General features: G+C 54.9%; 1 protein-coding gene across 1 annotated transcript in view; it reads right to left on the bottom strand.

Moving 5' to 3' along the window:
* Nucleotides 1-1,730: 1,730 nt before the first annotated feature.
* The window catches only part of SREBF2 (sterol regulatory element binding transcription factor 2), a 57,445-nt gene continuing 32,654 nt past the window's right edge, over nt 1,731-26,521 (bottom strand). Inside the window, exons 10-19 of the mRNA XM_026479531.4 lie at nt 24,327-24,603; nt 21,585-21,754; nt 14,489-14,657; nt 13,069-13,186; nt 12,108-12,217; nt 10,586-10,718; nt 7,968-8,136; nt 5,615-5,800; nt 3,972-4,083; nt 1,731-3,492 (exon numbers count right to left, since the gene is read on the bottom strand). Of these exons, the coding sequence (XP_026335316.1) occupies nt 3,272-3,492; nt 3,972-4,083; nt 5,615-5,800; nt 7,968-8,136; nt 10,586-10,718; nt 12,108-12,217; nt 13,069-13,186; nt 14,489-14,657; nt 21,585-21,754; nt 24,327-24,603 (1,665 nt within the window). The 3' untranslated portion in view covers nt 1,731-3,271. The remainder of the gene's footprint in view (nt 3,493-3,971; nt 4,084-5,614; nt 5,801-7,967; nt 8,137-10,585; nt 10,719-12,107; nt 12,218-13,068; nt 13,187-14,488; nt 14,658-21,584; nt 21,755-24,326; nt 24,604-26,521) is intronic.

Below are 26,521 nucleotides of genomic sequence, written 5' to 3' on the forward strand. Positions count from 1 at the left end.
GGTGCTCACACATGCTTGGCTCGGCCAGCTCTCCCCGTTTCTGCCAGGCAGGCTCCGGGTACCTAGCTGTGTCTCAGGGCATTGCCAGCAGCCTGCGTGTATGAGTTTCTTTGTGCCAGGGACGGTTGGGGAGGTTGAGGTCTGGGTAATGCTCCTCACTGTGTGACATCAACAAAGCCGCCCAGATGGGCCTCAGTTTCCCTTCTGTGTATCCTAGGCATGCTATACTGTTTTAATAACAATGGTCAGCATCTGTTGCTGTTTATTTAATCCTTATAAAAGCTCCATGGGTGTGTGCTCTTACAGATGAAGACACTGAAGTTTTGAGACCTAAGTAACTGGCCAAGGTCACCCAGCTGATTAGTTTAGGGCTCTTCTATCTTCTGCTACTGTGAATCTGATGAATGGCAGGCCGGGCAGTCTGGGGAAGAGGGAAGGTACGAATGTGTGTGCTGGCAGGGGTGGGGTGGGGCGGTGCTGCTCCCAGGAACAGTCTCAGATCTTCTTCCTGCTGGCAGGGCTGCCCTGAGGCCCCTCAGCCCCCAGCTCTTCACCTGGAGGAAGGCCCACCTCACTCTTCTGGCTTTTGAGGTATCCGAGGCCCAGAAGCCATGGGCCAAGAGTCCGTGGTTCTGCCTGCAGTGAGGGTCCCTAGGGCTTACAGGGGAGACAGTCCTCACACCCTCAACTGGGGGTGGGGTGCCCCAGGCCTATCCTGCAGCTGTGTAGAAAGCCGGGGGAGGAGGGTGGGAGCTGAGTCACGGAGCCTACAGAGACTCACAAAACGATCAGGTTCCCGGCCACGCACAGCTACCCACCCGGGTGACACAGGCCCTGACTGGGCTTTGCTGGGAGGTGGGTGCAACCCCTGTTTCCAGTCCCAAGGACCCTAGATCTCTGCCCCAGGGGGAGCCAGGCTGAGGCTACGGGCAGGGCCACCACTGGAAATGCTGCAGATGGGCCTCTCCTGGCTGCTCTGGCCCTTGGGACAGTGTGGCCCGCTGTGACTGCCCTTCCGAGAGGGGAGTGGCTCATTTCTCAGCCAGGCCAGGTCACAGACCTTGCTCTCCACGCCCCAGGCTCATCCCTAGGTCACTCTGGACTCTTCCTCTTCCCACCCACCGCTCCTTGTGATCTTGGCCCTCAACAGCCTCACATGGCACTTGACTGTAAACCAGTACTTTGTGTGTGTCCTATCACTGAAACTGGTCAACAGGTCTCTGGGGACTTGTCAAAGGTGGGGACTGTCATCCCTGTTGTGCACACATGGAAGTGGAACGGAGGTGAGGTCCTGCCCCAGGTGACCCAGCTGGGAAGTATGGGAGCTGGACCTGGATGTCGCTGGCAGGCCAGGAGGGGAAACTAAGGGCCAGCCCACCCGGTAGAGGAGAGATTTATCTTTGAGGGGTGAACACACACGGGCTTAGCACCCCAAATCCAAAACAACCCCTGGTGTGAGCAGCCGTGTCCTGGATACAGGGACCTCTGTCCCCAGCCCCACCTCCGGCTGCCCTTTTATCCCAGGCTCTGTCCCGCCCAGGCAGCCAGCGTGGGAAGGAAGGGGCCAGGTGTGCGGGTGGGCGAGGAAGCTCCTTCCGACTGAAACCTCCCAGGGGCCTCTCAGTGGAGTGAGAGGGGCTGTCCTCAGTCCCTGACCCACCAGAAGCCAAGCCCCGCAGCCACCTGGCTAGTCATCGCAGCGGTCACACTACACAGCCTCACACAGCTCCTGCTGGGTGGTACCAATCTGTGTTTATTGAATAGCCTACATCCAGGACACAGTGCATGATTCCATATCGAGGAAGCCATAGGTGTAGCCCCTTTTCCGTGAAAAACCACCCCCTCCCACCCCTAAACAATAATGAGAAAAGGCACGGTATATACACATGACACAAGGGCTGGCTCACCCGGGAGGGGGGGAAGGTGGGGGACAGGGGCCACAAATGACGGGGGGAGGGGCGCCAGAGACAGAAAGGGGGTAAGGTCCAAGCTGAGCCATTCCAGCCTGTGCTTGGCATCAGGGGGAGCCCCTGCTGTGTGCACCCCCCAGTCTGTGCTGGGGCCCCTGCACGGGCAGGGAGGGGGGGGAAGGAAGCCCCTCTCAGCCTTGCAGCAGGCTCTGGGGTCTCAGGCAGTCCTCAGGTCCCGGTGGAAATGGCCTCGGGGGGGGGGGGGGCACCATGCCAGGGGGATCCAGAAAAGTGGGACCACTTTTCCTCCCAGGACCCCATCAAGGCAGGGGGCCTTATTCTTAGTGTCCGCCCCAAAAAGGGGCGGGGAGGGATTGGGGGTTGGTCCCTGCCACCCTGGCTTATTTTCAGGTCAAGAATTAGGGATAAAAATAGACTACGGAGGTAGGAATTGGGGTGGGAGGGAATTGAGAACCCACGCTGAAGGCCCCTGGTCCTCAGTCCCGATGGGTAGCTTCATCTCTCCCAGCCCCCTGGGCCTACCCTGAACTTGGGCTGCCATCCCAGGGGGCGGGGGAGTGGGAAGGAACAGGACAATTAAATAAGACACCATTTATTTTTTAAAAAAATTAAAAAATAATGCCGACATTATTTCATCCAACCCCAGGCCTGCCCCCTGCCTCCCACTTGCCTCCCCAGGGCTGGGCCCCCCTCCTTCCCTGGCTGTCCTGTGTAATAAAGAGAAAACAATGAACTGGCTTTGTCAGGCACAGGGGAGGGGACACAGACCCAAGGAGAGAAAGAAAAGATGCCACAGCAACTCAGCCCTGCGTCACGGCAAACCCAAGCACACGGGTATAAAAACATCTGTATAAAAAGGGGGAAGGGGCAAGCTGGGCACAGTGCCAAGGGTGAAGCGCTCTGGTGCCCAGAGACCTATGTCCCCCACGGGGAAAGCCTGATAAAAAACAAGGAAGCAGGAAAGGGGGATGTTCGGGGAGAGAAGAGCTGCGGAGGGCTGAGGGCTGGAGGCAGGGGCCAAGCAGGTTGGGAGCCCCCTGCTGCTTTCAGGTCGGGGACTCCCCAATTCCTGCCCTGCCCTGGCTTTCCTCTCCCAGACCCAGGGGCCCCTGGACCACGGGCATCTATCCACAGCAGCTTTTGGGGCTCTGCCCAGGGGCCTACCAGGCTGAGGTGATCCAAAAGCCTCAGCAGGCGACAGCTCAGGAGACAAGGCTCATCCCACAACTCCCAGAGGGAGCAGGGAGCGAGACAGCTAGGCTGGGAGGAGGGAGAGAGACCGAGAGACAGAGGGAGGAGGGCAGGGGAGGCAGCAGGCTGAGGTGGGCAGAGCCCAGGGGTCAGGAGGCGGCGATGGCTGTGCCGCCCCCCAACTTGACAATCATCTGCTGGCAGTCGTTGCACGAGCGCCGGTCACCCGCCTTCTCCAGGGTGCGGGCCGCCTCAGCCAGCAGCACCGCCCGCTGGCCCGGGGAGGACAGGAAGGACAGGGGAAGGTGGCGGCAGGCCAGCAGGATGGCGGTGGCCCGCTCTCGCTGGCCGGGCCAGGCATCCACCTCTCCTGCGGGAATGAGGAGATACGTGGAGGAACCACTCACTGAGAGCCCTCCGGGATGCACGGGCTGTTCCAAGGGCTTGCTGTGGGCGCGTGTACTGACCCCCAGACCCACCCGGTGCGGTGGGTTCACGGACGACAGGAGAGGCACGTGGCCAGCACCCCGCGGCTAGCATTCGGTGGTGGGGTTGAGACGCACCCCACGCAGCGTGGCTCTGGGGCTTCCAGCCCGGCCTCTGCGCTGGGACGCCATCTCCAGCCCTCCCCTCCCCGCTCGAGGCTGGACCCACAACCCGACCAAGCCGCGGCCTTACAGCGTTCAGGGCTCCTCCCTGGCAGCCCACGGGTCCGAGCCTCGGGCTGCTTCTGTTCTCGCACTACGTCCGAGAACACTGCAGATGAGGATACCCGCAGGGGCCCCTCCTCCCGCCCCTGCTCAGGCAGGGTCCACACCAGGCCCAGAGCCGGGGTGCAGGGAGACTCACCGTGCTTGGTGTTCTGAGCGGTTCGCCGGCGCAGGCTGTGCTCCAGCAGCTGGTGCGTGCGGGTGGGGCTGGCTCCCGCCATCAGGCGCACGGTGGCTTCATGCAGGAACACCTGGGGACGTGCAGGGGGGACACGCCTGTTCGGACCCCGGCAGATGCCTGTCCCGGCGGCCCTTTCCTCCACACGACCCTGCCCTGCCCTGCCCTCCCCATGGAAGCGACCTCTGTCCTCACTCTGACCTCCAATCCCAGCCAGACGCCTGGGGGAGCAGCAGCCTGGGGGAGCAGCAGGAGTGGGGAGCCCGGCACAGGCTGGCTGGCGGGGGGTAGCCACGAGGCTGAGCCAAGAAAGAGGCAAAGGGCTGCTCCCCTCTCCTCGTGACAAAGCGAGCGCTGACAAGCCCCCTGGGTTGGAAGACAAGAAGCCTGGGCGCAGCCTCAAGTCCTGGGGGGCTGCCTCCAGCTTGAGAACAGGCTGAGGGGAGGCAGGGGCAGCAGGAGGTGGGAAAGCTGGGCTGGCACCAGGAGGCCTGGTCCCGTTTCCTTCAGTTTCTTCAGAAAGTGAGGCCAGAAGGTTTCTAGGTGAAAGTGCAGCACTTCTGTAAATACGGGTCACCGGGGAATGGGAGGCAAGGCCTCGATCTGTAATTCCTTCAAATCTCAAGGCTCCTTTATACCTTCGTATTTCCATCTGTGGGGAGGGTCTTGAGTGCCACCTGGGAAGGCCACGGGGGGAGCCACTAAAGAGTGTCAGCGGCGGGGAGGCAGGACAGAAATGGTGTTTCACGAGGAGGCCGTTGATGCCAGCCATGCCCCGAGCAGATGAGAGGGCCCCGAACCTTGGGGCCTACTTCTGCTTTACCCAGCGGCGGGTGGGTCACCAGTGATCATGTGTGTTTTGTCCACTGTCCGTCCTGGCTCACTGCACACAGGAGCCACAGCGTGACCCTGTGAGGGCCCAAGGAGAAGGCAGCCTCGCTCTTTCGTGCCCTTCCCCTCTCACTGACACTCTGGCCTTCTCACTTGAGTTTTTAGAAAATAATTCAGGCAAAAACATGTTGAGTACATTACTCTAACTAGCAATAAAAATCAAACAAGCAAGGAAACTATTTGGGTCCAATATGCCCAATTATACAGCCACCCTCAGAGACTTCTCAGACCCTGTGGCCATCACCAAGGGGATGTTATGTGCAGTCACACAGCAGAACCAAAGCCCCCGGCGGCTCAGAAAAAGAATTAAATGAAGTTCTAGGGAGCTTCTGTCACTCTGACACTAGTCAGAAAAACCAGAGGGAGCTTCTGTCACTCTGACACCAGTCAGAAAAACCAGAGGCGAGCTCTGTGCGTGCCCTTCCCAGCCATCCCAGGGCCAGGAGCTCCTCCCATCCTAGCGTTGGGCAGGTGAGGTCACTCTGTGCCGGCCCCTGCCTGGGGGCCACGTGGCCTGCTCGCCACCATGCCCCTTGGGCTGGCATACAGCAGGCACTCAAGTAACACAAGCAGAAGGGACACAAGGCACCCGGCCCGGCGCTTGACAGGCTAGCTGGCAGACCTCAGAGGACCGACTCTGCAACCCCACACTGGCGCCCCACCGGGCTCCAGGGCCCCCCTCTGCCCTCCCCTGCCGGCCGGCCGGGCCTCACCTTGCGGTACGCTGGGCGGAAGCTGTGTGCCAGCCGGCGCAGGCTGCCCAGGTCCCGCTGGAAGCCGGCCAGTTCAGTGCCTGATGCATGGTACGTCTCGCCCAGGGCCTGGCTGGCTCCCGCCTGCTTCTGCCAGAGTGCTGTCCTCAGTGACAGTAGCAGGTCACAGGTCAGCAGCTGGACCACCTGTGGAGTGAGCCACCAGGGAGGAGACAGGTGACTGGCCTATTGCTGGGACAGGGATCCCCGAACTATCAGGTGCTTCCCAACCCGACACTTGTCAGTGCCGGGAGGAGGAGAGAGTCCCAGAGGGGCAGCAGCCTGGAAGACATGCCACAGGGAACAAGAGAACAGCTCAAGGGCGAACTCGGGCTCACGGCATCTGGTCCTTTCCGTGGCCATAGGTGGGAGATCTGTTCTTCCCATTCTGTGGGGAAGGAAGTGAGGCCCAGAGAGGGGCAGTGGACACACGTGGCAGGTGCAGGAATAAAACCCTCGGGGAGCTGACAGGAAGGCACAGGCTCCTTCCCACCTCATAGGAGCCCCGCTGGCCTGGAGGCTGAGGTATGCAAAAGGTGCCACGGCCCTGCCCCTCAAGTAGGGTCAAAGGGCCTGAAATGGAAGCATAGCCAGGAGATGGAGGAGGGGAAGGAGAGGCTCACATCAACAGAAGGCAGCCAAAGGCTTGGCCTGAGTGGTCCCTGGGGTTGAGGAAACAGGAGTCCGAGAAGGTGGAACCACAGAGCAGTTGAATGCTTGGGTTTAGACCCACAGACCTAAATCAATTGTGGTTTTGCCACCGACTAGCACACGACTGAACCTCTTGGCCTCAGTCTCCTCATCTACGAAATGGGCACCACAAGGCTGTTGTGTTTCATGAGAGCACTGTGTGTGTGCCCCACGCCCGGCCTTGGGAAGCACTGTCAATGCCAGCCGCTACGAGGCATGGATGATGCATGAGTGGGGGCCTCAAGTACTGTTGTCTGCACGGCACTGACGAGGCTGGGCCGCCTGCCTGGCTCCCGTCAAGACCAGGGAGCACTGAGGGTGAGAAGACAGCTCAGTCCTTTTTGAGAGGAGTGACATGTGGCCCTCTGGTTCAGATGGACTCCCCCAGAACATTCCCCTTCTTGCCCCTTCGCCAGGGCACTGGACGCACCCTGGACCCTGCCTCATGCCTTCCTGGCGTCCTGACCCTTTGCCACAGTGTTTCTGGCTGATGACAGCCTGAGGGGGACACGGATGAGGCCTTCCTCTTCAAATGAAATCTGACATTTTTAAGAGGTGAGCGTTGGGAGGAGCACCAGGGGGTGGGGGTAGCAGCCTGGGCTGGATTCTGTCCTTCGAGGGATGGCAGGCTCCATGGGTCTCCTTCTTCTCGGCCCATTCTCCCCTACAGAACTGCCACCTGGGAACCCCAGCCCCACACGTGCCACGGCCTCTTCCGCGTTCCCCAAACTCAGCTGAGACTAGCTGGTTTTCTCATGAAGACAAACTCTACAGACCAGCAGAGGAGAGGCATGAAGTGAGAGATCGCTCCTCCATGAGCCTTTCTCCTGGGCCCTCTCTGCACATCGCTTGTCCTGCAGGGCTGGCAGGCTTCCTGGGTTCCCCCCAGTATCTGAGGCCCTTGACCACCTCGAGCTGGAAGTGCCCGGCTGGACACTTGGGACCAAACCTCAGTGAGGGTCTTAGAGCCTGACCCTCCAGGTCATAGCTCGTCCCTCCCTTTGTGGAGTGAAGCCACGCTCCTGAGTGAGCAGACGACGTTTCACTTTTACTTGTGCGCACTCCGCCCCTCCCCTCTGCCGGGACGGCCGTGCTTTGGGATCCAACAGTGACAGCACGGGGTGGGGGGGGGGGGGGGAAGTGTCTCGAGGGCCAGGCAGGCGTCTGGGATGCACTGTGGAAACATTGCACGGGTACGGCCAGAACGTGCAATGCAACTACAATGCACCACAGCCGCCCGCGAGGAGGTGTGCGTCTGGCCGCGGAGGCGCCCAGGGCAGGCGGGCAGCCCCGGGTGTGCGCGTGAGCGGGCGGGCGCCTGTTCGAAAGCTGGCCTTGCGGCGGCCTGGGGGAGGTGGGCCAGCTGCCTGGAGCAAATGCAGAGGCCTGGCCAGCAGGATCCGGGACTCAGGGAACCCAGCAAAAGTCCAGGTGGAAACATGCTTGCCCGAAGGTCTCAAAGGGACCCCAACTGGGCCAAGCGGCGATGTTTGGGGGAGAGGAACTGCTGGTCTGGTTTGTCTTTTGGACAGCCCCGCTGGCTGGGTAAGCTCCAGGTGGGTCTGAGTGTTCTTCCCCACACAGCTGAGCACCACCCTGAGGGGCCGGGCAAGCCCCCACTCACGTGGTTGAGGGTGAGGTCGCAGGTGGCCCCGCTAACGTTGAGGCTGCTCCAGAGGTGGCCGCTGGCCCTCTCACAGTGGCAGAAGGAACTCTGCTGCCCATCCGCCTTCCCAGACAGTGAGGTGTGCATGGCTCTGCAGGTGTGGAAGACGGCCTTCACCAGGGGGCTCCTGGGCAGGGAGAGGGAGGGGAGAGGCAGGAGGTCAGCGAATGTCACCTGGGTAGCATGAGTAGCCTGAGCTGGTGACACGTGGATCTGTCCACTCAAATGCTGCCACAATGGCTCCAGATCTGAAATGCCAGCTCTGAATGAGGGTGGGGCTCCCCACCCCCACAGCACCTCCTTCATTCAAGGAATGTTGGCCGAGCCCCAGGCCTGGCGATGCACAGCAAACAACCCAACCCCTGCCTGTGGGCGCTCACTTTCTAGTCAGGAGTCAGAGAGTACATGCACTGAACACCGAAGAGGTAATGCCAGGCAGGGTACGCGCCATGAAGGAAAGCCAAGCAGAGGAAGAAGGTGGCATCTTATGAGGGATGGTGGTCAAGGATGTCCTCTCTGGAAAAGTGACATTTTAGCAGAGACCTGAGGAAACAGAGGCGTGAGCTGTGTGGCTTTCTAGGGAGGATTCCAGGCAGAGGAGCAACAGGTGCAAAGGCCCTGAGTCTCTGATGCATGGGACAATATCCCGGGGCCAGCGTGGCTGGAGGGGAGGAAACAAGGGAGAGAGGGAGGACAGGCCCTTCTCAGCCGAGCCAGGCCCCCGTCCCCCATCTGCTTCTGATAGCTCCAGGACGTAGGCCCCCAGAGCGCCCCTCCTGCTCCTTTCCCACTTCTGTGCCTCAGCTGTCGTGGATGCAGGGGAGTGCCCTTTCTCACCAACTTGTCTCCTGAGACTTAGTCCGTCCGCTGTGCCCCCAGGGGGCTGCCTTCTCCTGTCCTGCCCCCTATCAGCCTCCTCTGGCTGCCCACTGGGTCAGGCCCTTTGTACCCACCTCTGGTCCCCCTGACACCGACGTGTGGTTGATGGGCCTCCCTCCCTCTGGCCCAGAGCCCCTCCCAGTGAAGAGATGCACTGGCTGCTTCACAGAAGCCACAACTGGCCTGGTGAAGGCAATCGCACCAGCTGCCCACAGAAGTGCCTGTGCAGGTCCGGCCACCATCGAGCTGCTCGTGGCCAGAACTTGCTCTTTTGTTCACTGCTGCCTCTCAGAGCCTAGAACGCAGCTGGCACCAAGAGGGCCCTCAGTTAAGCATCCACTCGATAAATGATGGAACCAGGAAGGGGTGTGGGAGGCCTAGGAACAGGGCATGTGATGGAGAGGAAAGGATCGGAGACCCAGGCTCGACCACCAGGACTGCCACTAAAGAGCCACCTGACAGTCAAACAATCTGTGCCTCAGTTTCTTCATCTGTAAAGTGGCCACAAAGCCACTTGCTGCCCCCTCTGGTGGCATAAAGTACTAATTCCACTATGTGCACCTGCTCTCGGAGGGGCCATTCCCTCAGACACTGGCTGTTCAATTCTCTAGAGGAACGTAGCTTCTTTTCATAGAGCAGATCAGGGAGAGGCTGGGGAGGCTGGAGATGGGAGAGGGGGTCCCACAGCATCATTACCCCTAAAGAGCAAAGGAACCCCAGAGGGACTGAATTCAGGGGGAGGAATGTCTGCCGAGGGACTGAGCAGATGTCAGGGCTCTGCTGCTTACGTGAGGGGACTCTGGACGATAGACCCGTCATGTCCTCAGGCACACTGGCTGGGACACAATACACACGGGGTGGAGTGCGAGGTGGGTGCTGACTGGTCAGGGTGCTTAAAAAATGGGTTACTTAAATGAAATTGGGGTGTCAGACCTACCTCGGAGAACCTGCCTAGACCTATTTTTCTCAGCTCCTTCCTGCTCTCCTGGTTCATAGCCTGCTGGACAGGAAATGTTCCAGCCCTGGCTCTGAGGACTGGACCCGGTGGGGCTTTTCTGTCTTGGGGCATTTTACTACTTCTCTGGAGTTGCAGAAGATGTTAGGGACACTCAGAAACAGCCAGAGGGTCAGCAGGCAGGGTGGGGCACCACTATGGGCCAAACGCCTCCAAGAGGAAGGTCAAAAGCTCTCTGGTCATGCCTCGTGCTACAGGCCCAAGGCCTTCTTAGTGACAGGGCTGACGCGGGGCTAAAAGGCGGCTGGAAGGGAACTGGATACAATGACGGCACATGAGACAAGGCTCCTTGGGCCCTTCCAAGCCCTGAGCTGGCCAGAGCCGTCACCACACTGCCTGGCTTCACCAGGAGCTTCCGAAGATGCCAGCAGCCACACTGTTCTCCCTCTAGCCTGTGGCTCCGCGGAGGATGGGAGAGGTGGCCCCGGAATTAGCACTCACAGCTGCTGGGACAACACACACAGACCGGGTGCTTGCCAAGCTCGGTTTCTCCATCCCGCCCTCTTCCTCCCTCTCACTTTCTCTCTCCATCTATCAGGTAGTCCCCAGGCTGCCTGACCTTTCACCCCAATGACCCTCAGACCTGCTCGCTCCTGCTAACATAGAGAAGTGAGCCTGGCACGCCTGGTCTTTGGGATTCCCCCAGAGAGAAGCAAGTAAGTGGTCAAGGGGGCTTACGCACTCTGTCACTTCCAGGGCTTTGGGAACACGCTCTACTTCAGTAAAATGAGCGCGTACAGCCGCGTCGTCTCCTTGGAGCCAGCTGATGGCCACAGTGATGGCGGACGTCCACCACCGACAGATGACATCTGGACCTAGAAGGGAACAGTACCAAACATGCCTCTAGCACCTGCAGACCGATGGTGCTCAGCCGGGCTGCCTGCACCCAGGTCCCTGTGCACAAGCCATTGTTACTTTCTGCCGATGGGCGGGGGACCTTTGGGTTGCCCCCTCATACAATTCTGGGGGACATGAGCCAGCGCTATCTTTTGGCAAGTGTTTGGCAACCCGTATCCAGATCCTTAAAGATGCTCACTCCTATTAATCTGGTAATCCCCCAGGGCAACCTATCGCAAAAAAAACGGCCCAAATAGAGAAAAACAATGTGTAACAAAGATGTTCACTGTAGTGTAATTAAAAAAAAAAGATTTATTTGAGAGAAAGAGAGTGCGCACATGCGTGAGCAGGGAGGAGGGGCAGAGGGAGGGAGAGAATCTCAAGCAGACACCCACTGAGCGATCTCACCACCCTGAAATCATGACCTGAGCCGAAATCAAGAGTTGGGTGTTCAACCGACTGTGCCACCCACGTGCCCCTGTAGTGTAATTTTTAAGTAAAACCCTGGGAACAACCTGAATCTCCAACAGTCATGAAAAATGGGGCTTCCCAAGTGTTTGCAATAAGAGGCTCTTGTCAGAATCTTTAGTCTTTCCCTCTCAGAGGCTCGGTTTTCTGAGCTGCGGAACGACGGTACCAGTGGTCTCGCCATGCAAGGGGTGGGGGCGGGGTGACAGGCGGAAGTATAAGATAAAAGGTGGAAGAGCTTATGCTTTTCTCAAGACAGTCCACAGGGTCAGGGGTCATGATGGGGTGGCTGCTTTTCTGGAATCTTTTCCTCCCTGGGGAGAATGGCCAGAAGAGAGCCTGACAGCCCCCTCTCCCAGCAGTCTCAGAAACAGCTGCTATGCTGTCATACTGACAGCAGTCTGGGGACAGAAGCGAAGAATGTCCTGGTGCCAATTCAGTCAGCAGGTTGCACTGGCTCAACCAATGGGTAGCTGCAGAGCAGTACAGATACCCGGATGAAAAAGTCTCTTCGGCAGAGAGTGTCAGACCCAAAAGCAGCCTTGGGGCCACTGTGCATTGAAGAGCGAGCTGCCACGAGCCCCCAGTGTCTAGACCACATGCTGCTCAGTCTGGGTGTTTGGGAAGGTTCCTGCCCCACTCGGCCAGGGCCCAGGAAAGATATTCACTGCTCATCGTCCTACTTTTAGGAGAATCATGATTTCCTATCCCCAGATTGCCACTCAGCAGGGGGTACCTACAGGCTGGGACTACGTGCGGGCCCCAGATACACGCCTCAGATCCAGAGAAGTTTCTCAAGTGCACACTCGTAACTGCCTCGGAACCCCCGGGACAAACGGGCTGTGAAGGAGTGAATTAAGCAACGTGAGGCCTGCAGAGCCACCCTGCAGGATGCTTACCAAGGGCTGACTTGAGCACGGAGCTGCTGGAGAAGGGTGGGGTCACAATCCCCACAGAGTCCACAAAAGAATTAAGTAATTTCAGGTACTCCAGAGCATTAGAGAATTCACTAGAAAGAAAAGAAATGGTCCCACTGTTTATCAGAATGTACAGAAGGACCCCTTCATGCCTGGTTTCGATGCTCCAGTTCCAAGACCCAATGGCCATTTTGGTCCCTTCCCCGGCATCACGCCAGGCACACCTGAGCCCGGCCCCCAACGCCATTCCCAGGCTCCACAGGCCTTCCTTCTTCATGTGTCCCTGGGCTGCTCCTGATGCTCCAGCTTTTCTCTTTCATCCCCCGTCCAATAAAACCTGACTACTCCCCTCAAGGCCTAGTTCAAATGTCCTCTCCTCCCACCAGTCTGCTGACGTCATGGAGTAGAACTGGCCTCCCTTCCCTGCTCAGGTGCACTCCAGTCGGGACCTAGGCTTTGTAGGACAGTGACTCTGGCACCTGTCTGCCCCGCAGGTCTTACTCTGAGGAGGAAAGACTGTGCTCCATTGCTCCGTAAGAATAAGAAATTGCTTGCACACTGTATAAAGGTCTGGGTCCCCCAGATGTCTGCCTTCTGCTCAGCCCTCCACATTCCATTCCTACGCCCTCAACAGGCCTTGTCCCCTCCCCACCCCAAAAGCAAAGCAACGTAGTCAAATCCCTGATCTGTCCAAGAACTATCTCCACTTGGTGAAGGGATGGGGAAAAGGAGAAAGGCGAAAAGCGGCACACTCGGTCTGGGAATAAAGGGTGAAGAGGTCAGGTCAGAGCTCCCACGGGACTCCCATGGGGCTGCCAGGTTTGAGAAACAAATACCAAGGAATCATTCGATTTCCCCGTAGACCCCACACTAGGGCTTGTTTCCTGCCAGGCATGAGGGCCTCGCAGATGCCGGAGGCAGGGGCCCATCCTGGGGACATTACCAGCTCTCTTCGTCCTGGTCTCCAGCTTTCTTCTTGGCCTGAGGCTTCACCAGTGACTCCACAGCTCGCTCCAACAGGTTCTTGCAGAAGGCCTGGTGGACCTGGGCAATGGGGTCAGCTGAAGAAGAAGGGAAAGGCCAAAAGGGTCAGATGGTCTTCTCATGAGCCTATTTTGTTTTTGCAGAGAAAACAGAGGGCGGGGAGAGGAACCCAAGAAACAGTTCTCCTCTCTAAATAGGAATTCAACCCCCTTCCCCACCAAAGCCCAGAAGCACCCTGTTCGATAGCTGGAAGGTTGGGGGAGGTATGTGGGAGCGGTGCTGTGTCTCCTGGCACAGTACTCAGTACTTCAAGGTTGGGGCTGCAAGCCTTATCAGTGAACAGAAAATGGGAAGGCGGACAGAGTCAGAGGAGGAGAATAAAGTGCTGGCCGCTGCCATGACATGACATGGAAGACCTGCTCCTGTTTTCCAAGTCTTTGTGGCTAGTGATGGCCTGGCTGTGCTGAGTAAACAAGTGGCCTTGTAATGCTTGCAACAGCTGTCACGGCCAAGTTCCCAATTGGCAGACCCGAAGCAGGGCGGCAGCGGCCTCTTCCCTCCCGTCCCATGTGCAGACGTGGGGGCCGCCATCTGACAAGGACGGGGAAGCAGGACACTTAGGAACACATTCTGGGCAACAAGGCCTAGAAACAGAGCCTGCACGAGATGAGAAAGGCTGTCTGCAGCGTAGACAAAGCAGACCGTGGGGATGGAGCTGAGATTTAGGATGGCTTTCACTTTTATCCTTTCTTTTTTGGTGTGGTGCACCATTCTTATATTGAGCCATAAGTTATTATTTTTGAAAAAAGGATAGTGGAAGCTCGTGCCCAGGCCATACGTGCAGAACACGCCTCGCTCTCCCCAGGCTCCCACTTTAGAGAGGGGAGAGCACACAGCGAGCAGAAAGCCACCGGCCGCTCAAGTCTGAGAGCAGGGTAAGTCGCCTCCAATCACTGTCAAACACCAGGGACAGCAAGCCAGCATCTCCTCTGCTGCCTGGAGCCCTGTCCCCGCCACCACTCAGCACTTGATGACCGCCTGTCGCCTATTGTTCTCTAACCACTCCGTACACGTCTGCCTTCCAGTGGGACCAGGAGGCCGGGCCAGCGAACAGCAACTCCACTCATCCTTTGTGTCTCCAAAGCACCCAGAACAAGGGTGAGAATGGTGTGACGGAGGTAGGGGCCACAGGCTCCGAATGTCAGAGAGAGGCAAGCTGCAAACCTGGCTTAGCGGCTAACCAGGCTTGCGACGTCCCTGAGCTTTGGGAAGAACAAGACTGAGACCACCTGTGAACTGTGTGTTTGGAGTACAGTCCCCCTGAAGTCCTGAGGGCTCTCCTGGTTTTCTCCAATCTCCAGTGGCTGCCAAATTCTCACCTGGGTTCCTCTGAGCACAGTACAGACTCTCCCTGGCAGCCGACTTCACCGACCAGCTCCGCTCCATGAAAAACTTCTGGCCCAGGGGGTGGCACAGCCAGCGCAGTGAGTCGGGGACGGCGCTGCGCTCAGGGCCACACAGGCTCTGGGCTCTACTGAGGAAGTAGCTCTGTGGAAGGACAAGGACCGGGGGTAATTCCAGGGCGACAGAACGCTGGCCATCAGAAAGCACTAATGTGGTGGAAGCAGGCTGGGGAAGATGGACAGAAGGGCCGGGCCCCTCATATCCGTGGAAGTAAACGTCACCACTGAAACCAGGACAAGTGGCTCTGGGGGAGCCAGCTGGACTTGGTGACTGGGACTTGGTGACTGGGTACCACCTTCAGCGGGGTCGGGGGACAGGGTTTCAGGGCACGGGTGGGGCCTCTGCTGCACCCTGCCCTGCTTGGTCGGCCTGGGGCATTGAACCAGCAGAGGTGGGGAGGGGTGGTTCGTGGAGGAGAGGTTACCCTCGCTCCGCAGCTGCATTTCCACCCTCAGCCCTGCGAGGGCCTCTGTGTCCAAGCCAGGCGGCCCCTGGGATCCTGGGACTTTGCCTTATCTGTCATTTTAATTACTTACCCTTTAGAATAGTTTGAGGCATAAGAGTGTTCTGCTTTGACTAATTTTTCATCTCTTTTACCTCTGAGTATTAAGAGTATAGGAAAGGCACACAGCAAGCGGCTAGTAATGTTATTTACATCACTGTCACGCTGGAAAGCACTGGAGTGACGGGGTAGCTCCAAGGCTCGTCCAAGGACCCGTGCAGGCATGCGTGTATATGGCTGATATCTTTCCCCCCGAAAGCTGGCCTTGCAAGGGCTTTATCTACTCCCAAAGAGACTGCCATGCCATCCCTAGGGGATCCCCTGATGTGAACACCAGCCCATGAGGGAAGACCAGCACAGCCTTTGAGAGCCTCTTTGCTGGGCTATCTGAAGCCGGCGCCTTAGTCTCCCAAGCCCCTCCACTGCCTGTGGGGTGACATCACTCCAGGCCTCCAGGAAGAAGAACTGCAGGCATGCTGTCTATCCATGTTTTCAGAAATTCCGCCATTTATTAAGGATACTTTTACTCTAAAACCCGTAATTTCCAACCCATAAACCCACTCAATGCAGGCTGATCTGAATGAGGAGATGAGCCGAGAAGGATGGGAGGGGGGACAGGCATGAGACCCAGAGCTCAGGAAACCCAGAGGGGCCGCTGGGACAGGCTCGCAGACTTCAACCTTCACACTTTCGCCCTTGCCTCCACAATGAGGGCAGTGCCTCCTTGTCTGGTTCAGTCTGATGGTTCTGACCTTTACTGGGCTCTAAGTAGCCATCAGCTAATGTAACAGCTTCAGAAGACTTGAATGCCAGGGTCAGAAATAGAACTGCCAAAGTGCCATCAGGGAACACGGACTGAGATGACGGACTCTCATGGCGGGGGGATCTGCAGAGTGCTGCCTGAATCGCAGCAAATGACCTGGCCAAACTGCGCTACAGAGACACGATCACCGCACTTCCCCGAAGTCTCCAATCACGGGGCCAGCAGCACTAACGACCTGCCCTCCTCTTTGCCAACCGCCATATTTGAGCCGGATACGGGAGAGCAAGCGCAGAGGAATCCCATGACCTTCTCCTGACCCTCAACAAAGTGCTTGCTGAGTCCGAGCTTGTAACTGCAGTGGAGGAGCCTGAATGGGACAGAGGTTGGGGGCAGGGTGGCGGCAATCCCAGGGCCAGTGAAGTCAGAGAACCTCCTCACGGTTGCCTGATCAGCAAGGGAGCACAGTGCTGCTCCAGGGGACACTGAAAACAACGGGTCCCTCACGAGGGTCCGAACATCACCAAGAAAAGCAGAAGCAAAAACTAGTTAGGTGGTTTTGCAAGAGGAACCCAAAGAAGTATTTAGAAAATCATTAAGTTAAAATACATCTTAATGCTTAATTCTGAAGAAAAACCTTAGTTAATTCAAAGACATCTCAGCGTGTGTGCGTGGGAGCTGGAGTTTAGTGGTTTGAATTAATAAGACATATAAATCCTGTACAATCAACCACAGTATCATTTCTAGAAGGCAAACTGAAAGAATAACTTCTGTTGCTCTTTTAATTTTCTTGGCATTATCACCCTATGACAATTTCCCTAAATTTTACAGACACCAGAACCCACCCAAGCTGCGGCCTAGGAGCCCCCTCCCCTCTAACTCATCTATCTGCTAACTGCCAAACGGAGCAGCCGTGGCAGGAGACTCCGAACTGCTTAGATCCGAGAGCCACCCTGCAGTCCCTAGCCATTCCTAATTCCACATTGTGTCCTCCCACACCAGGCTTACTCCATGGTTCTCAAACTGTGTGCCAAGGCACCCCGAAGCAGGGCAAGGAACTTGCAGGGGTGCTCCCAGATATTTACCTTTCTGAGGTAAATACAGCCATGCCCAACATGAGTCAGACACCATGGAAACTACTAAATGGTGGTAGTCTGAAGTCTCGATGTGAGACTGCATGACCTTCCTTTGGATGATGTCACATCTTCACGAAGTTGAGTTTTTAGAGGCTACTGTAATAAAAAGCAAGCACTGTCTGAAAATCAGAAGTTGGTGGTGTTACTCCGATTTCAAAGTTTGAGAAGATACACGGCACGCAACAGGCACCTGTACCCCGGAAGTCAGCAATTACAGTTATCAAGAAAAAAAATACTATTTCTTCTTTCGTACCCCGGAAGTCAGCAATTACAGTTATCAAGAAAAAAAATACTATTTCTTCTTTCATTTTTGTGTGTTTTGCTTTAATGGCTACTAAATTGTTAAGACATAACGTGTATTAAGATCTCTGTACCTAATTAATAAGCAGAACTGTTAGCTCAGGGCAACCATGAAAAAATTACTGAGACACAAAGGGTGCCATGAGCTGAGAAAGACTGGGAACCTCTGATCTAAACCATTTTCACAGAGGCCAGACCTCTGCTTGCCCTCAAAGCCTGACTCATTGGCTAGCTAAATATATTCGGACTGAATTCAAAGCCTCTTCCTCTTTAGGAAAGCACTGTCTGGGCCTCTCAGCCTGGCTCCTCTCAAGAGAAGCCACCAGACGCAAGGGGCGGTTACTTTCCTAGAAATCAGTTCCTCTCCTCTGCCCAACCTTACTGAAAATGCAAATTTGGCGACACCAGTGGTGTTCCAGGTACTTATGCCCTGAGTGAGCATCACCACTTCTAGAGACTTCACCTCAGGAGAGACTTATACAAGTAGGTGAGGAGAGCGCGAGGTGACACTGCCCGCAGCACCGTAACTGCAAATACGGGAAGCAACCGGACGCCCCCCAGCACGTGCTGCAGTACCCGGTACCTCTGTGGAGTAAGGAGGCAGCAAAGAGAGAGGCCCAAGAATCATTGTTCGGTTGGAAAAAAGTAAGTGGCAGAACAGGGTTTCAGGCAGGATCACATTAAATAGATTATAATGTGTCTATGTTAGTACATGCAAGGAGGAAACTGAGGAAATACACATCAGACTGCTCACTGCCTGTTAGACGCATCAGATGTTTTGGGGCGGGGACTCAAGGGCAGGGACAGTTTTACGGGCACCATCTTCCTGATCCTCGGCTGCCACATATACACCCTCCTCAAGTGGGCTGAGTCCCTCTGAAGCGTAGCTGCGTCTTGGCAGTAAGGACAATCAAAACCCCAGTGGGGCTTTCAGGACAACAGGATGATCCTAACATTTATAGGGGAAGGTAAAGGGCAAAAACGAGTCACTAAAGCTAGAGGGCTGACGCTTGCAGATAGCAAGACATATTAGAAGGCTCAGCCATTAGGGGTGTGTGGTGTTGGTGTAATGGGACAGACTGGAACCTCCAGAAGCAGACTCGTTATACATGGGCACCTGATTTATGAAAAAGTGGCACTTGGTACAGTGGGGCAAGGACGGTCATTTTAATACCAGAGTCTGGGGGCAGGGAGACTTCCATATGGAAAAAAAGTAGACCCCGCGTCTCTACCTCACACAGAAAATCAATTCCAGGTGGATATGGACTTGGGTGTGGGAATCAAAGTACAGTAGAGTGTCTTCACGACTGAGATAGGGCAAAGATTCACTGAACAGGACAGAAAGTGACTGACTGTAATGCAAAAGACTCATCGTCTGATTTCATGAACATTGAGAACTTGTGCTCACTGACTGACACCGTGAAGAGAGAGACTAGGCGGGGCCCCGCGTGGCTTTGTTGGTTGAGGGTCTGACTCTTGGTTTCGTCTCGGGTCATGACCTCAGCTTGAGATTTTCTCTCTCTCCCTCTAACCCTCCCCCTGCTTGTGCTCTCTGTCTCTCAAATAAATAAATCTTTTTTTTTTTTTTTTAAAGGTAAGCCATTCTTTTTTTTTTTTTTTTTAAAGATTTTATTTATTCGACAGAGATAGAGACAGCCAGCGAGAGAGGGAACACAAGCAGGGGGAGTGGGAGAGGAAGAAGCAGGCTCACAGCGGAGGAGCCTGACGTGTGCTCGATCCCACAACGCCAGGATCATGCCCTGAGCTGAAGGCAGACGCTCAACCGCTGTGCCACCCAGGCGCCCCTCAAATAAATAAATCTTAAAAAAAAAAAATCTTTAAAAGGGAGAGAGAAAGAGAGAGACCGGGCAAGCCACAGAGGGAGATACACGCAAAGCACATATCCAACAAGGATCAAAGCCAGAATAAAGAACTCCTTCAATCAAGAAAAAGACAGACATCTCAAATAAACAGGTGTTAAGACTTGAATGTGGTTTTCATAAAAGAGATTATCCAAATGGCCAATGAAAAGGTGCTCAACATTGTGAATTCCCTGGAAAATACAAATGAAAACTATGAGATACTAGCAGAAGGGCCAGAAATGATGCGATCATGTATTTGGTAAGGATGTGGAACTGGAACTTTCCTACACTGCTGGTGGAGTGGAAACTGGTACACCTGCTTTGGAAAACTGTTAGGCCCCGTCTACGAAAGCTGAACATCCTCGTAACCGCTGACCCAGCAACACCATCCCTAGAAATGCAATCATATGCTCACCACGAGATGAACAGGGACGTTCACAGCAGCACTGTTCATAGTAACCAAGAACAGGAAACAACTCAGAAGTCCATCTCTAGGTCTAGCCATAGAATGGAATACTACAAAGCAACGAGAATGGACAGTCTAACTATATGCAGCAACACAACTGAATCTTACACACCACACTGCATGAAAGCAGCCGGACACACACGGTACATACTATGTGACTCTCCTATAAATTTCCAACAGAGGCAAACCATCTGAGGTGATCAGGATGGCGGTCTCCCTGGCTGGAGGTCTTGCGGTAGGGGGAGTTTGCTGACTGCAAGGAGGTCCAAGGGATGTTTCTGGGGTCCTGGCCACATTCTGTTCTTGATCTGTCTGCTGGTTGTGTGACTGTATTCACTCTGGGAAGTCACTGAACTGTGTATTTATGATTTGTGTACTTTTCTACACGCAAATTATACTTCAGTAAAAAGTTTACAGAAATAACAAATAAGAGGCAGGTTAAATTATGGTGCCAGAATTCAGAATAATGGTTATCTTTGTAGGTGGCAGTGTGAGTGAAAGCCTGCAAAAGCTTCTGGGGGTGATGGGGAGTTCTACCTCTTCTTCTTTTTTAAAAGATTTTCTTTTTAAGTAATCTCTATACCCAACGTGGGGCTCGAACTCACAACCCCAAGATCAACAGTCGCATCCTCCACCGACTGAGCCAGCCAGGTGCCCTGCAAGTCCTACTTCTTGATCTGGGTCGGTTGTTGTTACATGGGTGAGTTCACTTTGTGAAAATGCAACAAGCTGTAAATTAAAATGCACACATTATTCTACAGGTGCATTGTATTTCAATAAAATTAACGTCTTCAAAACGCTTTTTAGGGGCAGAGAAGTTACAAGTGTGATGACATCAGCCCAGAACGCCAGGACAAACGAATGGGATACGGAAGCAGCCTACCCGATGCCTCCTGAGCTCTCAGCCTCGATTGGCCTTGCCCAGAAATGCCACCTTGCCTTCCCCTAAGACTGGGTCAAGAGCAGTGCGTTCTCTGGGCAGCCGAATGAGCCCCAGCCTTGTACGCACCCACTGTCCTTAAGGCCTGTTCCTCATCTGGATTCCCTGCCAGACTGTGCGCTTCCTGAGGACTGGGCAAATAGCCCTCATACCACTGCATCTCCACTCCAGGGAATGCCTGGTCCGAGCTGGGACTCGGTAACATTTGCTGAATGAACATCTTACCTATGGCCACTGAAACAGCATTGGGACACAGAAAGTACACTGGGCTTTCCCATGCCCTCTGTCACTTAGACTAGGGTGACACACTTCAGGAAACATCCGTGTCGCCACAGGGCACGTTCCTATTCAGCTCATCAGTGCCACGACTGAGATATGGCAACAAACAGAAATGTGATCACTCCGTGCTGAACACAGCTGATGTATTCAGCAGCCTACGCAAAGCGAGCACCGAATAAAACGTCTCTTTCTGCTGGAGTAAGAGAAAGCCTGAGGTCAGCAGAAGCTGTGAACTAGTTGATAACAGGGACTATGAATTCCCAGGGCTGGCCCTATGCCGGGCACAATGCAGGCGCCTGATAATAACCATTCCGGCCCCGGGTCTGACCTGCGCTCCTCGAAGACATGCACTGTTTTCCATTTCTGGACTGAGAGTAATAGAAGATATGCAATTGCTACTTTTGTGTGAATAAAAACACCAGGAGACACGAGCAGAAAATCTCAACATTTTTATGACCACCTGAAGAGCAGAAGAGTCATATATTTAACCCCTTGAATACGGGTCACTGTTATCACTGAATCAATCTTCTTACTCCAGGCACCAAAATGTCCTCCTTATGCTTGTAAGGTCAGGAGGGGTTTTGTTTTTCTTGGGCTGCTTTGTTTAGTGCCTCAGTATCAGTGAAATGACCCACTGACTGAATTATTGACCCCTCTGGGTAGTCGGCCCCCAAAGGCAGGGCCCACACCCGTTTTTGCATCTTAGCTCCTGGCCAGGGAAGGGTGCTTTGTGCCAGTCCGCAGAAGGGAGCAGCAGGGTACTCACCGCCAGGAAGCCTAGCTTGCCCCCACACCGGGTCTTGAGCCCCATGGCGGCAGTCAGATGGATCTCGACCAACGTGCTTGGCGGGATTTTCTCTTCTGCGCATTCGGCCAGGTTCACGGCACACAAAGCCATGTGTACGTCGGAACAAGCAGATCCCGCAGGAAGCTTCCCTGTGGCAGGCAGAAACAGACGCTGATGTTGCCAGATTCCTCCAAACCAAGCTTTTTTCTGTTTTCTCCAGTGTAATTAGAACAAGAGCACAAGGACTGAGAAAGTACTGGAAGTCTGTCATCAGATGGTCCTGGCTGGGATGCGAGGCTCTGTGACCGAGTAGCTGTGTGTTCCTTTCTACCTCACAAGTTGTTGGGGACAAGAGAAAATGCATGTCAAGTGCCTGACATGTGGCACACGGGCTGTGGAAATGGGAACAATTAAGATTGCAGGTCGTCGTACGGGACTCAGAGGTAGGCACTGCGACACTTTCCAAAACACAACCACGTTCTACTGAAACGTCCTGCATCTCCAAACACGGAGAGAGGTAATAAAAATTTAAAAACAACAAGAAAAAAAATTGATGTGAATTTATTTTCATTGTAAAAGAACGCACAGCATCTAAGCACACACCTTTTTGAGGGGGAAGTAACACGAAACAGCACTGACGTTGGACACATCTTGGGTTAGCAGGTGGAAGGCGAGGAAGGCTTCCTACGTGCTCCCATGTGAGGGCTGCAGTCATGTGCTGTGACCCTGAAGTCAGGGGCTGAAGTGCCCTTGTGCTGGCATGAGAGCCCATCAAGGCCGTGAGGCTTTCACACTGTTGCTCACTTCGGTCCTCACTACAGGGCTGGAAGGGGGCCAGGGCAAGCAAGCTCTGCTAAGGAAGCCTGCGCTTCAGGGGTGGCCCCATGTCAAAGGTCCAGACGGTGGCTGAGCCAGGCCTCCTGACCTCAGCAGCCCCGCATTCTTCCCCTGGGGCCACCCTGCCTCCCCCATCTTTCTACCAGCCCCTACACTTTGTTCTGCACAGGCATCAGCTGTCGCTCTCCCCCAGGAGACACCATCTGGCTTTCTCTCTTCAGGGGAGGGAGGGTGGAGGTCAATGAGGGGATCATGTTTTAGTCACCCGTCCTCTCAGTGCCTTGAATAAACCCAGGACCGCAGAGTGCTCAGCAAATGTGGATGGAATGAGTGATGTGAACTATCCCAGCTGGAATTCTCCAGAACATGACAGCTGGGAGGGAGTTGGTTCCATCCCCCAAGGGCACACTGAGAGGGCAGAGAAGAGCGAAGCAGGGTCCACAGACAGGGACCCTCTGCTGGAACTCTACCATGAGTCCAGGTGTTAAAACCCCATGGCTGGCCCCACGGGTCTCATCTCCCATTCATGCCACGCCTGGGGCCTGCTATGGCCCCATTTCTGGGCTGAAGCTCCCTCACCAGCGCATTTCCAACACCTTCCCGTTACATCCCACTGTTGCTTTCTGACCTTCATCGGATATCCCTGCAGCAACCTCCCTTGTCGAGCCCTCTGATTTTGCTCCCCCAACACCAAACCTCTCAGGCAGTCTTCACCTGACTCCTGCCCTTGGCCTGCCCATGATACGTGGTGGTTTTCCGGGTCCCTTAAGGGTCCCCTTCCAAAGGCCTCTCATCAGCAACCTCGGCTTTCATTCTCACTGTGGCCAAAGACCAAGTCCCCATCTCAGGCTGCGGATCCAGCACGTGCACCGCCACTCATCATTTCCCTCCAGGCCTTGCAGGCAAGCAAGCGTCCCAAACGAAACTCCTCACCTTCTCCCTGGAAACCTGCTCCTCAGCCTGTTTCCCTCACCACTGTTGGCAGCAACACCATTCCCCCCCAAACTCTCAAGCAAGATACTGGGGAACTATCCTCGCCACTCCTTTCCTGACCCTCTTCATGTCCCATAGGCCCCCAAGCCCTGTCAATCCCAGCTTCTGCTCTCCCCGTCTGTTCTCCTGCCCCTCTCATCTCCAGCTGCATTTGCTCCTATCTGGACTCCCTGATGCCAGCCTTAATCCTCCCCTCACCCACCTTCTACCTGCCATCAGAGCGGATCTGCTCGCTCCAGAATCTGATGGCGTCACCACTGTCTGAATGCCCCTCACTGCCTGGCTCCCGTCACCCTCCCCTTGGCCGGCTGGCTCTAGGACTACTGAAATCTGCTTCCCAAAAGTCATCCCACTGCCTGGAAGGCACAGCCCCTTCCACGTGGCTGGCGAACTCTACCCCTCCTGTCACGCAAAGCCAAGACTTTCCAGAAAGCCCTTCTTGAAATCCTCCTCATAGTACACCCCGCCCTGCAACTGAAGCCCAATCCTTCTGCTACCTCTACCACACGAAATCATAATTCACTTGCTGACCTGCCTGCCTATTATTAGAGCAGAAGTTTGTTGAATGAAATAAATGATATTTCACTGAATCTAAGATGACATCAATTTTAAGTTTACTATTAATTTAAGTACCACCCAGGAAAAAACAGTGCCATCTCCACCATACCATCCACTGTGTAAAGGACACAGCCAAAGTATAGAGAGATTAATGTGAAAACATGTGCACCTTAAACTGATGAGCTACGGTCATGAACCATGTTTACAGCCACGGATATGGGTGGAAGGTCTGCCTGACCATTCTAGGACAGCAATGTGAAAAGGGCTTCGACCGGGGCAGAGAACTGGCAAAGGCACCTGGAGGCCAGCCGGGCAGTGGAGGCCACCCCTCACCTGTGATGTGCAGCTGGTGCAGCCTGTGATAGGCCAGGGCCGCGTCCCGGGCGCTGGCCTTGGCTTCGTCCTCGAAGCCTGCTGCGGTGGCCGGGGCGGCCCGCCGGCGCTGGAAGACCTTCTTGAGCAGCCAACGCACCAGGCGCAGCTTCTGCAGGCTGTAGCGAATCACATTCCAGGAGAGGCTGCAGGCCAGGTCCAGGCGGGAGGTGGGCAGGGCCCGGCCCAACACCGACAGGCAGGTCTGTAGGTTGGCCGCAGCAGCCGCAAAATCCCCCTAGGAAGCAGTAAGGGGTGTCACAGTCACTGGCCTTGCTGCGGCCTTTTTATTTTGCTTTATTTTATTTTTTTCAAGATTCACTTATTTATTTTAGAGAGGGGGGAGGGGCAGAGGGCGTGAGAGTCTTAAGCAGACTCTCTGCTGAACGTGGAGACACAGGGCTCGATGCAGGGCCCATCTCACAACCCTGAGACCATGACCTGAGCCGAAACCAAGAGTCAGACACCGACTGCGCCACCCAGTCACCCCTTTTTATTTTAACAAAAACTTTTACTTTCCCTTCACTCCCTAGATTGATATATCAGAGTAATACATGTTCATTAACAAGTCTGGGAAAATTCAGAAAGCAATGAAAAAGTTAAAAGAAATCACCTGTAACCTTACCCCCCAGAAAGAATGATTCATGTATTTTCTCTTGGCCTTTTTACTAAATTAGGATTGTACTGTGGTCTCTCTTTGAGCAAATGCTAGTCACAATTTCCCACAGTAGTTTTACACATAAGATGATAAAATGGATTTAAATGATGATCTTTCAGGCTTAGGTGGTCTTTTAAGCTTTTAGGTTTTCAAAGTGTGGTTCCCGGAGACCAGTAGCATCAGCCCCTGGGATCTTGTTAGAAATGCAAACTCTCGGTGCTCTAGCCCCACCCTCCCCCGCCTGCTGAATCAGAACCTCTGGGGTTGGGGCCCTCCAGGTGATTCTGTTGCCTGTTAAAGTCTGAGAACCACTGTTTTAGACAGATACCTGGCTAAACTACTATAACCAAGGATCTCGATAAACTACTGTTTGCCAACCGGAGAGGGTCTAATGGAGAGTCTATGGCCCTGTATTGAAGACAGCTTTCTCTCTCTGTTTCTCTCATTACCGGCAAACCGAAGGGAACGTCCTCTCCCGTCTCCTGTCCGGCAGTGGGCGCAGCTGTATTTCTTTCCAGCATCATTACGGGAAGTGGATCGGTACGGGGGAGCACCCCTCTCCCCGCGGATGCACAGCTTCTGACACACACTGGTCCCGACGCACCTCAGCCCTGCTCCTGGCCCCTTCCCACTCCCGGGGCCCTCTCACTGTACTTCCGAGAGACATGGCTCAGACAGAGGCCGCTACAGCTCCAGCCCTCCCCACCCTGGAATCAACGTCACATCACTGCCATTCCACTTTGTATCTCAAATATTTCCTGAATCAGTCTTTCCTTTCAATTCCAGGCTCTTGCCACCTCTCATCCAGTCTATTCCAGGAGCCCCTAACTTGCTTCCGTGCCCCTTCCTGCAGCCCATTCTTCCCCCAGCTGCCACAACAACAATCGTGAAACACAGACCACACCTGCCTCCAGGATATACATCTTGGAATGCTTTTTTTTCTGGGAATGGTCCTGCTTCAAGCGGTAGGCCCTCAACAACCACACCTGTATTCCAGGAGCCACAGCCCTCCGCACGGCTGACAGCTCCAGGCTGCTCGATCAGATTCTCTCTTGTGGGCCCTGCAGCCTGCAGGACAGGAGAGTCGGCCCATGGCTTCCTGCAGCTAAGGACTGTTCCGCTCTTATTCCTCAGATGTAACCTTTAACTCTTCCTTCAATGCTGTGAGTTGCCCCAGAATCCTTCCTATAAACTTTCAGCTAATTTTCCTGCTCAAAAACTTTCCTGGTTCTCCAGAGAACTGGGGAAAAAGCCCCAAATCAGTTACTAGATGAAGATCTCTCCAATTTGGGCCCGAGATACATTACCAGCTTTAGTCGTCCTCTGTCCCAGATGTATCCTACACTCCAGACATACCTGTCTACCTGCTGGTCCCCAAATACCCCATCTATTCATGACTTCTCCACCTGGAAGGTCCTCCCTGCCCCTGACCGCTCAGCTCAAGCCCCAGATTCCCTCGGCCAGAACTCGTCCCTTCTGCCCCAACTCCCATAGCACT

Source organism: Ursus arctos, unplaced genomic scaffold (genome assembly GCF_023065955.2).
Source record: "Ursus arctos isolate Adak ecotype North America unplaced genomic scaffold, UrsArc2.0 scaffold_21, whole genome shotgun sequence".
NCBI classification, from domain to species: Eukaryota; Metazoa; Chordata; class Mammalia; order Carnivora; family Ursidae; genus Ursus; species Ursus arctos.